General features: G+C 35.4%; 1 protein-coding gene across 5 annotated transcripts in view; it reads right to left on the bottom strand.

Moving 5' to 3' along the window:
* Positions 1-454: 454 nt before the first annotated feature.
* The window catches only part of ETV1 (ETS variant transcription factor 1), a 65,315-nt gene continuing 47,630 nt past the window's right edge, over positions 455-18,139 (bottom strand). For all 5 annotated transcript variants that reach the window (XM_052695395.1, XM_052695397.1, XM_052695396.1 and 2 more), the window contains 5 exons: positions 15,245-15,313; positions 12,764-12,832; positions 9,564-9,733; positions 5,911-6,012; positions 455-3,392 (listed from right to left, as the gene is read on the bottom strand). In XM_052695395.1, coding sequence (XP_052551355.1) covers positions 3,171-3,392; positions 5,911-6,012; positions 9,564-9,733; positions 12,764-12,832; positions 15,245-15,313 — 632 coding nt within the window. In that variant the 3' untranslated portion in view covers positions 455-3,170. The remainder of the gene's footprint in view (positions 3,393-5,910; positions 6,013-9,563; positions 9,734-12,763; positions 12,833-15,244; positions 15,314-18,139) is intronic.

Here is an 18,139-nt window from a genome sequence, read left to right on the forward strand (position 1 = left end):
GAAGCCTGTGTTTTTCCTCCTGCTATGATACAACTGAAAACAAAAAATCCCAAACAATCAAAAGCCCAGCAGCCCAAATATACATGATAAAATTCAGTAGGATATTAAAGTGCTGTGAAAATGTGTGTGAGTTCTCCGTTGGAATCAATCCTCTGAATTTATGTAGTCCATCCTTCTTTCTCTTGTCAGTCAAATACAATGCTCTGTCAACCTAAATGCTATGATTCGTATATAACAACAAGTGAATTGTGTGTATTCCTCATTTTTCCCTCTTCCTTTCTTTTTGTTTTGTTATTTGTTTTGTGTTTTTTTTTTTTTTTTTTTTTGACACATTTTGCAAGATGCCAACCTAAGCACTGGGAACAGACCATTATTATCTCCTCTTCCACATGGAAGAGCATTACTGCATGGGCCTCTCCAGTCCAAATGTTTAGGAATCCAATACACAACAATCTTGCAGGAATCAGCTGCCAGATTTATTATTCTACCTGAAAACCCCAAACAAATAAACAAATAAACAACAACAACAAAAAAAAAAAAACTAAAAAAAAAACAAACAAAAACAAGAACAAAACCAAACTCAAAGAAACGAAAAAGTGGAATAAAAACAAACTTTAAATAAAGTTCTTAGGTACATTTTAAAAAGGGTTAATCAGTTCAGTGAAAGACTTTTTTATCTTCTGCTGAAAGATCATGGTAATGTTGGACTGATTGCTTGCTGTTCAGTGAGTCACTACCGTATACAGATACATATATATATATATATATATTTCTTCTTAAATATTACACATTTTATGCATTTAGTCCTTTTTTTAATCTCTTTTTCCTTTTTCGCCCAATCCCTCTCCCACACCCACATCCTGCCACAGGCAGGAGGCGCTTCATGCTGACATTAAAGAACCGAAACCAATCCATGGACTTTTCATCAAAGCATGTTTCATTTGGACCTTATTTGAATTGAAACTGCATATTTTTTTTAAACAATCTTACTTAACCTTTTCTTTTTCATCCTTCCTAATTCTGCAGTTTGAGACTTGTGATTTTGGGTTGATCTCTACAAATTTAAGTGCCATTGAAAATTACAGGTGACAGAATTAGGTGACATAGTGAGGCATATACACACTCCCATAAAATATCTTGTCTTCTGCATCTGACTAAATTAAATACCTGCTCAAATGTTTTTTATGCACCTGTGGTTTCTAATGATCACTACTTCTTTACTTTTGATTAATTGCTTCTTAAAATATTCATAGCTTAACTGATGTCTTAACTGACACGGGATGGAAAATTTATTCACAAACAAGGACTGTCTTTGAAACCCATCCATTGTGATGAAAATTACTGTTTAATATATTCATTTTCCTCCCACTTCTTGAGAACATAATATAATGATGTACTCCATATAACACCTGTTGAAATTTCACTGGGCAAAGAAAGAAACCCCAATCTTACCAGCTCTCCCTTTCCTCAAACTAGGATATATTACACTTCAGAAAAGGTGCTCATAAATCTTTAGATTTTTTTTTTTGTCTTTTTTTCATTTTCATTTTACATACAGAATATTGTGTGTGGCTTGTGTTTAAGATTACCCCTCAAAAAAAAAAAAAAAAAAAAAAAGAAAACCCACAACAAAACAAACCCAATTTAAAAATATAAACAATGGGAAAAAAAAGAACTCAAAATTTAAATTGTCTTCCGAGCATATCTGATCACATTTACATTTAGTGTCCAAAACAAGTTGATTGGTAACATCAGTGCCAGCACTACAATGTCATACAGTGACTTCATGGTATTGACAGTTCATCTACTCTCCGTTCCACCAAATATCACAAAAGGTTCTGCAGAGCTTTCCTCAGCAAGCTGAAGCTTACTAGTCATTTGTGAATGCGCATAAAAGCTGCTTATAGCACAGCTATGGCGTAAGCTATTTTCTAAGCAATAAATGGTTCAAGTCATCTATTTTGTCCTGAAATGCTACCTGTAGTTACAGCATTGCTTATAAATGGTCATAGTAAATTCAGCATCAAAGAGAATATTACAGAAAAAGACAGCAGCAGAAGCATTAGCATTATCTAGTATTTATATATGTTATCAACATAACACAGCAGTAAAAGGTTTAAATGCATATTAATGGGTACCATGTCTAAAAATTACTAAAGTACCTATTTAGTGTATTGGATATTTTTCTCAAGGAGTGCTTGCTGTGTCTAAACAGCATAATTAGATATGTGACTTAGTACAGTTAATTCCTATTGATTAAATAACTTATTTATGTACCAAAGGAAATGGAAGGATACGAAATGTTTTCTCCATCCTGATCATGATCCCGTATTTAATGCTGACATGATCATCAGACAGCCTATCACATGTAATTACTACCCTCAGATGGATCCTGGAGTGTCCAAGTGATAGCACTAGCCATATATGTATAGTAATGTGACTCCAGTTACAGCATGCAGCTTGTAGTCTGAAGTCAGGGATTTTGTGACTTAGTCCTTGTTTTTAAGGCTACTCTGCAAATAAGTGGGATTTTTCTTTTTCTTTTTCTTTTTTTTTTTCTTTTTTTTTTTTTTTTTTTTTTTTTTTTGAGGCCCTACAAACTAGCATACAAACAAAGTAAAACTCTAGAGATATCTGTTTGCTTTTGGAGGCAAGCTGCAAGGTCCAGCACTTCAAACTTCTAAATTAAATGCTGCAGTATATGCTTTGCTTCTCTTTTATATCTGCAGAAAGACAATTAAGAATGGCAAGAAACAACTGCCCTAGGCATGTTGTGCTGATATTATCAGCAAGTGGTTATTTTGCACAATGAGAATTAACTGTACTACGGATACCCAGAGAAAATGTACAATATTTTATGTTGATATGAAACAAAACAGACATGATATAGCTTTTTTGTACTTAAAACCTGTATGTTCCCTTCCCAAACTTAATAAAAAGCAAACCCACCCTTTTCCTCCTGTTACACACAATAATGTTTAGTTTCCAACCCTCCCCTTTCAAATAAAGTGCGCTGTCCATGGCAGACCATAGGAATAATGCAACAGGAAAAGCCCCTTTTAGTGTACTATTTAAAAAACAAACTGAAGTCGATTCAGCTTTCCTCTGGCTCTTGTGAAAGAGGAGAAGCTTAAGAGAGGGGGGAAACACCCCCTTTACTGTCACTGTTGTTAGTAGACATAGCCTTCATTATATGGGTGGGTGTTGCAGCAGCCACTATCTTGCATGTAGACCATGCTCTCGTCAAAGTGGGACAGGGGAACAGTGTCCTCCTCATTGATGTGGCGCTCCATGTCAGTCTTCAGTAAGGGGCGCTGGTTGTCTGGAAAGGCCATGGAGAAAAGCGCTTCAGGGTCACAAACAAACTTGTAGACGTATCTTTCTCCAGCAACCTTAGGATAACAAAAAAAGGTAGCATAAGTGTTGATGTTTTTGCAACTCCACATTCAACAGATTTCTGAAGAACTCATCTTTATTATATAGTTAATAACAAGGCAGCAGAACGGGTAAGGACTATAGTTGAGACTAGGGATCTGCTGAAGCAGACTATGAGGAACTGTCTTGATTTTGAGACATGTGATATCCTTTTGAAAGGTGTACTAGCTATTTTACTTTCAAACTTCGTTTGTGGTTGTTTCTTATACTTAGCCACAAATGGAGCTGTTAGTATAGGAAAATGTAAACAAACTGTCACTACAGAGGCAAAATAAAATGACTAAGTCCAACACTGTGTGCAAAGTGGAAAAAAGAATCACGTTGCACGATAGAGATCTGAATTTCACTTTACGTAGATTGATTCATACTTAAGTATAAAAGCACTTAGTTATAGTGCACGCTGATTGTACAGGGACAGCGTAAGCAAATACGTAAGCTAATATGTACTTAGCAATTGCTCATGCAAAGCTTGGGACATTTAGATTTGCTTATGGAGTGGCAATTTGTCCAACAATCCCAGTTTTCCCTTACTCAGAAATACCACTAAATGTCTGTGTTTTGTCCAATTAAAAGAATGATATTAAAACAAAACGAAACAGAACTACTGCCTTACTAAAATCTAAAATGAAAAAAAGCTACTCAGTAGTGCCTCCTCAAGTGCCATATTTAAAGAATTACAGTAAAAAATATGAGCAATATTGCATTCTTATCAACTAAAATTATTTGAAAATAAAAATCAAAATGATCATTGATTCCTGCAACACCATCTAGTAAGGCATTGAAAATGAATGTATCAAGATGGAAAGGTAATGCAAAGTTAACTGTATTCTTATGGGTGCAAAAGAGTCTGTAGCATCTCCTTAAATTTTCATCTTATCTTTTCTACAAATGTAATATTTTGGTAAAGACAATATCTGCAGGAGAATTTTTTTTTCATATTAACATCAGGAAATTTTACAGACTGAAGTCTGCACTCAGAAACAGGATATTTACACAGCATATTACCAGTGCTTAACTTAAAACAAAAGGGGAAAAATATACGTACACCTTTTGCAGTAAAGAAACTTGCTACAAATTTATAACCCCATTAGTTTTAGCATAAACTAAGTTGCCAGATAAGATGATCCAAGGGAAAGTTTCAAACATTGCTATGTTAGAAAAGTAAGCAATCAGATTAGTTTTTAAAATGTGTGTTAAATACAGTCATATAGATAATAAAGGAGTAATTAAAGAGTTAGCAAGTTAGCTGTCAGAAGAACATGTTAAATGGACGTGTCCATATTATCTTCCTATTCTCATCTTTTCAACTTTTTGTACCCTCTTTGCCAGATATTCTTGATTCTGGGCTGCCTTTGAATTGTCCATGCAGCCAAAACTAAAAACTGAAATGAGAAACACCTCTGTCTGTAGCAGTACCCAGAAAATCCAAGCATTTCTGCTTCTCCCTGACTGTACCTAGTTTCCAGTCCACTTCACAGAAACTAAGAGCACAGGTAAACGACACACAAAAATGGATAGGGCAGTGTTGTTGAAGTACCACAGGCACAGGTTGTACAAGCTGTTCCCCCTAGAGAGTGAAACAGGTGATCACTACAATAATCCCAGAGTATAAAAAGAGAACCTGTAGTAGGTAACTCCATGCAGACTTCAAAAGTCCTACTGGAAAAGCTACCTAGCAACTTGGGCTGAGGGCATTGTTTTCACTCATGCAGCTGGCCAATGGAAGGTTTAAACATGTTAGTCATCACAGATCACAAAATGAATGTGCAAAGATATAGAACAAATATATAATACAAGGTGTTCATTGTGATCTTTGACCATACCTAATAACTTTCTAGAAGTAGGAGGTCTCTCATGTTGTCAAGCTACATAACTCTACGTAGCAAGATTTAAAAATATACACAGAAATGAGCAAACTACAGGAAAATAACAGGCTGAATACTGTCAGCAAGACCAGGCTGTTATACATAAATTTTTGTTAAATATTTCTCATAGTTCAGTATATTATGAAATACTGAATTTCACTTAAAAATAGCGTTATTACAAAACTATTATTACAAAAATTGGTAAGATATTTAGTTTTTTAATAGGTATCATTTTTCTCCCTTAACTTGCAGTTATAGAAGTATCTAAGCAATGGTCAGTTAATTTAGATCTGTAAAATATTATTCTTATTGTACTCTGCTATTTGCCTTTTCCATGTTCGAGGAAGCTCTTTTGGATATTTTTCAATGCTACCTCTTTCCCTTTAATCCTGATGTACATTTTGTAAACTAAAACCACATACACTTTTTACACAGAGAAAAATATCTTGATGCATACACTGGATGTGGAAGATGAAGAATAAAGCCTATGGTTTGTCTAAAGAGATGAAAAACCTATCTAAGCAATGTAGTTATAAGCACTCCTTGTAAACTGACTAGTGGATTAATATTCAACATTTCAGTGAAATTTAGTACAGAATTAGCTGCTCACCTTTTGCATGATTCCTTTTTCATAATAATAGCGAAGTGATCTGCTAAGTTTATCATAGTTCATAGCTGGCCTATTTTTCTGAATCCCCCAGCGACGTGCCACCTGCCACAAAAATGGATTAGCATTGATTTGTTAAATGCATTTCACAAGCAGATCTTATCATCAGATATTTTATTTGGGGATTGAGTAGGGGAACCCTGCAGGTGGAATGCATAAATAAAAGAGAAGAGGCTGCTGTGACCTGAATTTCCCAAGTACTAACACAATTTTTAATTGGACTCACCATCATCCATTGAACTTGGAATAGACTTAGTCATTTGCAAACCTAGTGGTGGACTGGTTTTTGTTGTCATTGCTTTGTTTTGTTTTTTAAAGAAAAACAATGAAAAAATAGTTATATAAAGATATGATACAAAAAAAATATCAAGCTCCACTGGAAAGCTTTAAAGAAAGATGAAAGCTCTTCTTCAGTTAGTTATAGGAATGATTGCACTATTTTTTTGTGTTTTCTGACAGAAAGCTAGTAAATTATATTAGAAACACATATATACAAGCTTAGTTCATGAACTAATACAGGCCATAACTTGGAATGATGTCAGTGCTGAGATCATTAGAAGATGGGAGTCAAAAATGAGTCCTAAATACCACTACATAAAAAAAAAATAAATTAAAAAAAGTAAAGGGAGGCAGGATAATCACTTGGAGGAACTAGGTGGCAGAATGAACAAGACAGAAATTGCACAATTGTACTTGTGTAATTTCCCTTAAAAATAATATCAAAAAGTAGTCACTAGCAACTTGTGAACCATTCCAGAGAGCGATATGGCTTCTGCTCCTATGATTTCTACTTGGCTTTATTCTTCCTGTTTTATTGCCAAAGATAGTTCTGGAGAAAGAGACTTTTTGTTAAAGAGCTTAACAGCTTATTTCCCACCCAAAATTATAACTGGTCATTGGCAACATTTCAATTACTGTCTGTACAAATGACTACCCATGTCAATGGAGGAGGAAAAAAAGAAGCAATGAACTCTTTAAAGCACATTCTATAAAAATGTTAGCGAGGTTCATATGCATACAGCTCTGGAAAAAGGAAAGAGTAACCATGTATCTTCTCTGCAGACAACTCTACAACACCTTCCCATAGGTGTCTGGAGTCTTTTGATGCAAACCATAGACAACATCCAGAATTGAGAACTGAAGGGGACTAAATAACAACAGTAAAATCCAATGACTTTGATCTCCATCTGGACAGTAATTATTTAAAATTTATTTTTAAAGCATTATTTCCTTTCTACAGATAAGACTTTCAGGCTTATGTAAATTATCAAGGCTTTGCTAACTTTAGCCAAGTAGTAACTGTATTAAAACATACATCCAAATCATGTCAATTTATACCAGCTGTAGATTTGGCTTAGATATGCAACCATAATTCGCCTATTCATCTTTGTAACACATGCCTACATCTATCCTTCTTCATTCCTGACAAGTTTTTTCCTGCATTAATCACAGTCCTAAAAATCACCATTGTATCAAGTGTGCATAATACAGCAAAGTGTGTAAAACAAATCAGTCATCGAGAACATGTTATACTGTATGTTATTTTAACACATGTGAAAAGGCAAGCAAGTACAGAAGTAGTCTTTGTAAGTGAGTCTTCCTGTCCTTCATCTGCAGAGCATATATCAAATCATGCTTTGAGGAAGTGAGTTGGGGTTCTAGCCTTCCACTTCATCTTCCTGCTGAAGGTTACTGTGTCTATGACAAGGCAACAGAAATGGCCCTACGCCAGTTCTAAACCTCCACAATTTACAGTCACATGCTTTCTGAATGAACTGTGGTGCCCAAAAAGCTGATACATACTCGTTTCTGTCATCACTCTTTCTACAGGGACATAAATCTGAAGAAAGGGATGAGATACAAAGGTCATGCCATTGACACCCTAACCTGCCACAGCTGAATCAACAAGATCTTTGACTTCCCTTCAATTTACACTTGGCAACTAACAAAAGCGTGCAACTTCCCACAGGCTATTCTTATTTTAATCAACAGTTTCGGTTGGATCCACAGCATTCACGTGAAAACAACTTAGCCTCCTTTGTACTCCCTGAGAGCAGAGGAGCAAGCAAGTTTGAAGTAGTCTGCCTTTTCCAGATCTCAGATGCAGCATTGCTCGAAAACACAAAGCAACTGCTGTGCAGTCTCACAAACAGACGATCTGACTAACTTCCATCTATCTCTTTGGGGAATTACGCAATAAAGAACTCTTAGGGCGTTGTTTTTTTTTTTATTTTCCTTTCCATATCTAATAAAATCTATAACGTTTTTGCACCATCTGCTGGGAACGATTTTTCAATAAATGAAAAATGAATGATTTTTCAATAAATGAAAAATGTTGGATACTGAGATTGGAGCAAAGGATGTTCTGTGGTCAAATCTTAGATGCACAGTGTCAGGATCTGCCAAGTTGAATATAAGTAGCATTGGAGAGCACCTGGACAGAGAAGAGCTGGCACATGGTCTCTGCAGCAGTCTGCCCATCAGCCAGACCATGTCAGGAAGAAAAGGAGCATTAGTATTGTCTCAGTATCCAGCTACCCTTAGGGCTGTTGATGCATCATGAAACTTAAATGCAAGAAAGCTTTCAGATTGCTTATGGCAGCAGATGGATGGCAAATGGCAGAAATATCTGGTAGAATGAAGAAGCTGCCTTACACCCCCAAAGCTTCCCACTCAGCTCTAACTCAGAAAGAATCCAGAATGAGAATTTACTGTGTTCTCTTCTATTGCTCAACCCCTTCCAAGCTGCAAGATGTAAACCAGAATGATATTGCTTTTTTACAATACTCATCAAATCATCCACATCAGTATTACAATAAAATTCACACACACCAGATTTTCTAACAGTTTTCACTGCTGTTTAGAATACAGGATAGATTATTTAATGTTAACAAGTCAAGAATCTTTATGCAATGAAATGTTCAATTTATTCCTGTTTATCACACTAGTGAACTAAGTCATGGTTCAGCAAATGTTCATGAATACAAGCAATTTTATCTACCCAATGAGTCCTTCATGGTTCAGAGAAGCCAGGCATGTGCTAGAGTTTTTGCAAGAGTAGGATCTAAATGTGCAATAAGTAATCTAATGATACAGATAACCAAGAATACACTTTAAAAAAGAGCTTTTTATATTATTTCATTGGGCTTTTACTGCCTCAAACTCTGAAATTTCTTTGTCATCTGTTTCAGACTTGGAGTCTTTCATTTTACAGGTAAAACATTCCAACTTTCCACACCTTTACACTGAAGAGTATTTGATACTAAAGAAACTATTCAGGAACAAGTTTTCAAAGGAATGTAGAACAGAACTCCTCCAGGAAAAGAATTCTAAAAAATCTGGGCCCAACAATTAATACCGAGTATTTTGAAACTCTAGTACTTGCAATATATTCATTATTTCATGGGACTAGAAAATTAAGTCTCAACTCAAGCATACGTATGTCTCAACACTCTCTCTGTGAGTTCTTTCCATTACCCTTTTAAAGTTCTAAGAAATGAAATATTGAAGGAAAACACAGCCTAACTGTGAAAGAACCATGTCAAATTTTCAGTACAAGGTAGTGGACATCAGGACAATTTGTTCATCTAACCCACCTCCTCCGGTTCAATCAGCTTGAATTCCATGCCTCGGCCAGTCCATGCTATGAAGTGGGAGTTTGATGGGTCATCGAGAAGAGCTACCAAGAACTGCCACAGCTGAAGTGAGCCTCGCCGTTGATACGTGGGTCCCTCACGGTACATGCCTGGTTCCTGTTTGACGTCACCTGCACAGAATAACAATGTTAGCTGAGCAATCCGCAAAAAGCATCATCACTCAGTTTGTCGGATAAGCTGGCAAGGCAATCATTATGGTCAATAAAATTGAAGAAAAGAATGATTACTACCCAACTGTCCACAAATGCAGTAGTTTCCTTTCTCCTGCTATTAAGTGTAAACACTCTTACAGTAACATATTCATACGCAAACAAGTTCCTAAATTCAGTCACACTTTATGGAAGTCTCTCTAAGCCTATCCCCATTTGCTTCTGATACATGTAAATCTTGCTTGCAAACTGTTTTGTAATATCCTCTGTCTGGAAGAGCTTGAACTATTCTTGTGAGCAACTGATGTCTGAAGAACTGCATTTGTGTACTATACTTTGAACAAGCCCTGGTTTTGGAAATTCAATATGTGCTTCAAAAGCTGCAAAACTATTGAGTGAAACTTCTTTTGCATGCAAATTCTCTAAAGGAAAATTTGACAAAGTATTTGACTTGGACTTAAACAGCATGTGCTTTACATATACATATGCAAATCCTGCAGATATGTGAGTTCCTCTGTGGCATATTGGACTTGCATATAAGCACACATTACTTTTACTTGCATCTATATATCAGTATTCCCCTGAAAAGAAGTAGTTGTCTAAAATTTCAAATCCAGATGAAGCTATTAAAAACAACAATATTCTGCTGTTCCACAAGCTGCCAGTGAAAAACTGTCCTGCTTCATCTATACTGTATCCTCTTGTTTTTAAATAATATTCATATGAACAACTCATGCAGACAACAACAGCTGAAAGGTTTGATGCTGATTTTCTGCAAACAATAACAATAATCCTTGAAAAACTGGCAGAACTCCTCGTTTAAAGTACCAGACCTGCAGCTCCTGTGAAAAAACACATGACCTGTTTAGTACCAAACCACAGCATTAGGATGGTCATTACAGAATGGCTCCAAGTAGTGAAAATAGGAATAATAATATTAAAAATGGAGCACTTCCTTTTGTAATCAGGAAATAAAATTGAGTCAATAGCTGTGGAAAACAAATAAATCAACACAAGGCTTTTTGGTTTATGCGAGTTTGAAGCTCCAGTCCTGAAAGGCTTTCTTTTTCAAGGACAATATTTTTCTTTTAATGATAGCTGAGCAATGCACAAACAGTAAGTGCAATACTACAGAGGATCAGGCTATTCATCTGTGTTGATCTTTGATATCAAATCAAGCAGCTTGAGAATCTACTTCTGAAACATCAAAGCTAGTCCTGAGCTTATCCCATTTTGGCTTTACAGACCAAAACATAATAACATACTTGCTACATTTTCTTCAAAAGTCATCAGGCTACAAGCATAAACACAAACATTTCTGTCATGATATCAGTTTTCTCGAGGACAAGGTGTTGTCTCAGTGAACATCGTCACAGCTACCAGAAGACTTAGTGCTTTACAAGCACTCAAACATTTCCAAATATATAATCTTTTAATTATACTTTTTAATTTTTTTTTATTATTTTATTTGTATTTCTGTCCTATTTTCATTCCTTCCTCTTTACAAAACTCAACAAACAAAAAGGCTTTTCAAGAAAACAATGCACAAGTACTCCTCACAAAGAAGTTTAACCTTTTCTAGAACAGGGCCTGATCCCATTCCCATAAATGTAAATATATTTTGGTCACTAGTACTGAAAACAGATCAGGCACACAATGGTTTGGGGAAAAATGAAAAACCAAATAAACAACAAGACACAAACCACATGACAGGATATGATCGATGGAAAAGAAATGAACAAAAATATTCTAAAGCCAGCATAAAAAACAACTTTCAAATAAATCACCCTTTCAGTTAATGTGTCAATTCTACGACAATGCAATACCGGATTAAGCAATCCTCAGAATTAGGTGAAGGCTAATATTATTTAAATTCCTCCATTTATTTCCTACTCTTCCTTACCAACTCTGAAATACACATGACACTTCAGGTTGAATAACATGTAATTCTTTAGATTAATGTCATTTTAGAATCTCCCATTCTTCAGTAAACACAACAAATGCTGCTAGACACACAATAGTTTTGCAGTCCACCTAAGTAATTCTCAGGGAAAAATAAAGAAACTAAAGCAGAAAAAAAAAATATAGCAAGAGTTTTCTAGCTTTCCTTGTAGCTATGGTCAGAGAGCTGTTCACAAGTTCATCAGAAGGTATCTCACCCATCCTGTTAAAATAAATAAAGCTGGCCATACATACAGTAACTCAAAGAAGCCACTCTAGCAAATTTAAGTAATTGATCTCCAAATTACTTCCCAAAGTTGCAGACTAACAGAGTCATCGGCAAGAAATACTGAGTCCATCTACTTTGTCTATAATGAAATAAATCTGAAATCAACTGAGTTACATCAGGAAACTCATTTTACATTGGAGTAACTGAGGATAATTCGGGCTATTTATTTTACTTGACCCCAGAATCCCTCTTGAAAAAATTCTGTAGGAATAGGTAGATGATTTGTTTGTTATCAATCCTATTGAGAAATAAGCCACTAGTACAATGCCTAACATAGCATAAAAACACTTATACCAAACAAAAATGCCTGATATACTCACTCCCTACTATTCATCTCTTCACAGACAACAAGAAAAGAGGCTTAATATTCAGTAAAACCAGAGCTGTTTCTTTCTCCTCTGTTTTGTTAATTATAAGAGATGCTTTAATTAAATCTCTAACAAGAAGAGGTATGTGATCATCAGTGCAATGGAAATCCTCCCATTACTTATCAACAGTACAGGAATTGAGCTCCTCTGCACCAACTTTGGATACAGAACCCTTCAGTGGCAAAATCTGAACAACATTCTATTGAAAAGGAGACTTCGGTTGCAAGATACAAAGGTCAGCTTTGGTTGGGTGCACTGCAAATGGTGTGTTAAGGAATCCTAAATTAGAACATTACTGACCTTTTTTTTTGATTAGCAACAGAGAAAAGTCCCTCATCTTTTCCTTTTTCATCTCCACACACAAGAAATGAGAGAGAGATGTGTCATACATACCGTCAAACTTCTCTGGAACAACGCAAGTGTCATCATAAAACTGCCTAGGTCCCTTTTCATACATACAACCTGTAAGTAAAAGACAAAGAGGTGTTTATTTAAAAGATGCATGGAGAAAGATGAGACCATAGGCTTAATGCCAGAGGGAACACTAAGTCATACAGGAATCAAATTAATATCCCACATCCTTTACACAGCACCCAATCACAACATTTTGGCCACAGTACAGGAGTGTTTAATTAACGTACGCATTCCCAAAAGACTTCTGATTGCATCCTGCAAAAATGAAAAAGCATCCATTTTTCTTTATGATTTATTTCAAAATGTTTGCCTCATTTCCTGTTTGAGTTAGCATGGCTTTAACTTTTAGCCCTTAGTTCCTTTATGTCTTCTGCCTGCTGGACTAAAGTCCTACTCAGGATTTTTCTCCCTATCCATGCAGAAGACAAGCATTGGATGTTTACTCCAATTCAGGTAATTTTGTTAAATTTACTTTTGTCACTAAAAGACACTCTCTGTAACCCTGCATTCTTTCTAGAACTTTCTTCTGTGCACATTCCTACTTTGCAATATTATTTTTAATATTTTGACTAACCAGAACTATACTGGATGCCAGTAGCACCTTTGCTAGTGCAACCTGGAGAAGCAAAACATCTCCTCTTCTCCTGTCCCACTCTGACCCTCTTTAACTATGTAAATCTTGCATAAAGATTTTTTGCCATATGCCTGCAATGTCTTCTTGGGCTGATTTCCATTGTGAAGCCATGTGGTCCATCTCAAAATCATTTTTTCCAATACACTGTTTCCTGATTCCATAGGTTTGGTCTATGTTCATCATATTAAAGAAAAAAAAAAAAAATGGAAATGAAAAAACTTTTTTGTTTAATGTGTCCAGATTACCATGCAATTGAAATCGCTTTGTGTGATTGCCCTGTCCTGCCCACTATTTACTGCTGTGCCATAAAGTTATCAATTAACTTTGTTCTATATCTTTAATGAAAATATTGAATAGCAACACTTCTGATTCCTACAGCTCTAACAGAAACAAATCCATTCTGTAATGGTTAGCCAATGACAACCACTTTTAGATCTGTCAGTAAGCCAGGTCTTAATGTATTTAATGTGTACTTTACTGATACTGGTTAGTGCTAACTTCTTAATCAGAATATAATGCAGTGGCAAATTGAATGCCATAAAAAAAAATAGGCCAACTACACAATAAGAGAGACATGTATCTTTACCAATCAAACTTTTAATCTCAACAAAGAATGAAATCAGATTTCTTTGACATGACCTTTATGTCATAAAATCATGTTGACTGATTTCTAAACACTGAGAACAAATATTTACTATCTCTGTTTTTTCTGCATCATTCATAACAACTTTACCACTTCCAAGTACTTACGAGTGCATAACATTGCTGTTTTTCCTCAGTCTATACCATGATTAAAACTCACATCTGTTGACCCTAGCCCTGCTTTTGTGGACTTTTCCCTAACGTCTTTCACCTCTATTAGTAAGCTTATACACTTCATAGAATTTCATATACAACACTATTATAAATTTCCAGCCCTATTTCACCTTCCTTGTTACGCACCACCTTTTATTTCTATTTTCTGCCTCACCAGAAACAGGTGGATTTAAGCAACTTTTGTTACCTTTCCATCTGTGGCTTTTCACTAATAAATGAAGTTTTACTAGCGGACTTTCATTTATACATCTGTTTGAATTCCCATCAATTTCTTTTAATTTTCTTTGGGTTTGTGAAATTAGTTCCTTGGAAGAAAAACAAACAAATTCTAAACAAAAAAAATCATATACTGAAAAAAAGATTCATCAAAGCAGGAGAGTGGACGTCATAACTTCTTTCTCAGTGGTCATTTTTGCTTAGTTCTGCTGATCTTCTTAATATGTATAAAATGCTATTACTCTGAATTATTAATTTTGACAATGATTTAGGCTCTGCCTTACTGAAGTCATTAAGAGCTCTGCTATATACAAAATGGCTTTACAATTTGGCTATCAAAAAGAACCAGAACACTGAATTTAAAAAATCCTAACAAATGGGAGAAAAAAGCAACAAACAAACATGCACTGAATCTTTCTAAGTACAAAATGGATTACTTAGCAGTCAACTGAGTCTGTCACACCAAAAATCTTCAAAATATCATTTGAGCAGAATGTGTTGTATGGACAAATTTTTAACTGTCTCTTCCTTTCAACAGCTGTCGCCCTTGAAAACCAGAATGAGTAAATTCACAATAAAATTAGTTCTATTCTAGTCAACTAGAAACTAGGTACTAGAATCTACAAAACTTCAGCACAGCAGAAATTCAAAACTGGGAAGTGAAAGACAATGGAGTCTTCTCATCAGCAGGATTAAACCGATGAACCTCAAATTCCTCCAGGTTGTGTTTTTTTTAATTTTTTTTTCCCATTTCTCTCATACAATACTTGAGCAATACAAAATAGAAAACTTAACTTCTGTTCTGTTTGGGTGAGCCAGGAAGCCTTCTTGCCTCATGTAAATGGAATGGCAGCTAGGCACTTCTGAAAGGAGAAGACAATTCTAGTCAATCTACTGTGTAGAATTAAAGAGTGCAGGTTATCAATGAGACAGACTGCAGGTAAAAGAGCAACAAGGAGGATGCATGTTACAATGAGATAGAACCTCACAACTCAGTCAGCGTTGCAGAGCAGAATGCACAAGGCATGATGAAAGAGAAAATCATAAAGTGAAGATCATAGATCGCATTCAACATAGGCAGTTCACAAGCCCTTATTGCAATCAACTTAGCTACAAGCTGAGCCCTATGACACATACATTTGAGATAATTTACAGACCAAAAAATCCACACAAGGCAGTACAAGTACTTTAAACCATGTTCTTGTATATCCATCTTTGTAACTAATTCAACACAACATTTTTAATCAATTATACAGATAAACCTGCCCTACCAATCACATTAGACACTTAAAAACTCTACAAATACAGTATCATGAATGTAAGTAATGTCAAGGTGAATCTGCAGTAGGCTATTGGTTTTTAGACTCTGGTTTAGGATTTGGAAAGTTGAAGAAATTTCTGGAATTGCTATGCATTTAAACAGGAATTTAGCTACACCAGTTTGATCTTCCACCTGTGCATGTGCACTCTTAACAAAAAAAGAAACCTCTTAAAATAATAGATAGTGTACACACTCTAAGTAATGCAAAAATCTATTTCCGTTCCTTTTCTACTCAAATTTGCAGGAAGAATGACAAGAAAAAAAAAAAAAAAAAAAAGAAAAATTAATGAAAATTATATTCTTTATATGTTTTTTTGCTGTTAGGGATAGTGCAAGACACAGGGAACAAACAATCTGTGCACAGGGACTTGCAAAGATAAATAAACCATACATGTTTGCCCTTCTAGATCACATTTAACTCACTTCATGGATATCAAAAGTCTTGCTTAACTCAGTCTATTTGATCTCGTGATAAATTTCTACCCTAATGTATGCAATCTGTTACCAGTAACTTGTAACTCTAAGACATGTAAACAGTGGTTGAAAGAGCAGACATTATTTTTCCAACACTGCCTAAAAACTTTTCCAGAATGTTATTCCAAATTTCACTGTTCACTGCCTAGTGATGAGTATCAAAGATATGGCAGGATAAGAAAATAAGGTTTTACAATGGCTTCACAAAACAAGTGAAACATGGGACAGCAATAAGTTTCCTCCAACAGTCCCTGGCTTCTCCTGAACATCTGTGCCAAACTCTTCATTACCTCCTCTCAATGAAATGCTCAGTGCCTGCCTGCTTTCTAACGACTCAGACAGCTATTCTGAGCAGCCACACGTTTCAACAACTCAGCGATCACAGAAGTCAAGTATAGCTCTGTAGACTAGAAGTCAAGGCTACAAGTAGTGGTTCACCTGCAAAGAATCACTCATCTTAACAAGCAGACTGAGTTTTAAGGAGAATGGAAAAATCTACGTAAAAAAGAGGAAGCTGAAGAACTGAAACAGATGCTATTTTCTATTTTAGGTAAAAATTCCCTAGTATTGGCAGCAAAACCCTTTTTGACTCATGAACTCCGCTCTTGCAAAGTGATATAGCAGAGTACAGAGAACAAAGAATTATGTATGCATTTAAGAAGCTACATTTTTAGCCAGCTTGGGGTTTCATCTCTCATGCTCCTAAAGTCAATTATAATTAACATCTGGAGTCTTTTTTAGACAAGCATTGTTTCTACCAACATTACTTAATCTTTTGGTTAGCTTGCACTTAAACAGTCCACAGAGGACCGAAAAAATACAGCAGGCAAGTTTATTTCTCGTAAAGTAGCTAGAGTCTTGTTATCCTAAAGTGCTATCAGTTAATTTATGAGTATCAGAGTGGGTCAGACTCTAATCAAATTGTAGAAACATTTCCAAAGTGATTATTCAATCAAATGACTAACATGGTTAATTAGGAGCCATAAACATTGCTCTGAAGTTCATCAAAGTAATGACTTGCCCAGAAAAATTACTGCTAATTAAATTGCCTGCTGCTTTCATTTCTACCTTATCTAATAAAAAGTCCAACCAATGAAATTTAGCATTGCAGTTTTAAATTGTACTAAATGCTTGACTAAAACCCAGAAGTATTTTTACTAACTAAACAGAGCTACTTCAAAAGAAAACATTTTAGTACAGAAATTACAGGGCAATTATATGTTTTCTTCTTCTTCAAGTATTGTTTCAAGACAACAAATGAGAGAGAAGTGGACATAAAAAACTGCCAGAGAAGAATGCAAGCATCTGAGTGACTGATTTGACCACCTTTCAGCAATTTTTAGTCTTTGAGGAAACATGTGCCTGGCTTCAGGACAGGCAAAATTCTTGCTTCAGGCTTTCTGTGAACTAGTTCATATTGTGAAGTTACAACATCTCAAGAGCAGCAGAATACAGTTTTCTTGTCATTAAAAAAACATGGAGACAAAAAAAATATTTATTTTTTATAACTAATCTGAAATACTTAGAGGTCATTCTTCATTGCTCCTCTTGATAGCAACAACATAACAGTCATCTTAAAACACGGAATGTGACATTTTATCATGTTGGTCTGAAATATTTTTTCCCCAAGAGGTACAGTTTTAAAATCACTGTAACGTAGACACTGCAGAAGTACTTTTGCCCCTAGAAATGTCACAGAGAAAGCACTAGAAATAAGCAAAAAAGCAGAAAAAGCCCAAACAGATCTCCACAGGATGAGAAAAATCTGCTGCCAAATTCAGCTGACAGAGGTTCTAGATGTAATCATTGAATAAGGCACTTGAGTAGACCTTGGTAAGAAAGCATTTCACGTTAATTACCATGCCAGAATTTAAAGGATTAGGCTGTCACAGCC

Source organism: Tympanuchus pallidicinctus, unplaced genomic scaffold (assembly GCF_026119805.1).
Source record: "Tympanuchus pallidicinctus isolate F22 unplaced genomic scaffold, pur_lepc_1.0 scaffold3, whole genome shotgun sequence".
NCBI classification, from domain to species: Eukaryota; Metazoa; Chordata; class Aves; order Galliformes; family Phasianidae; genus Tympanuchus; species Tympanuchus pallidicinctus.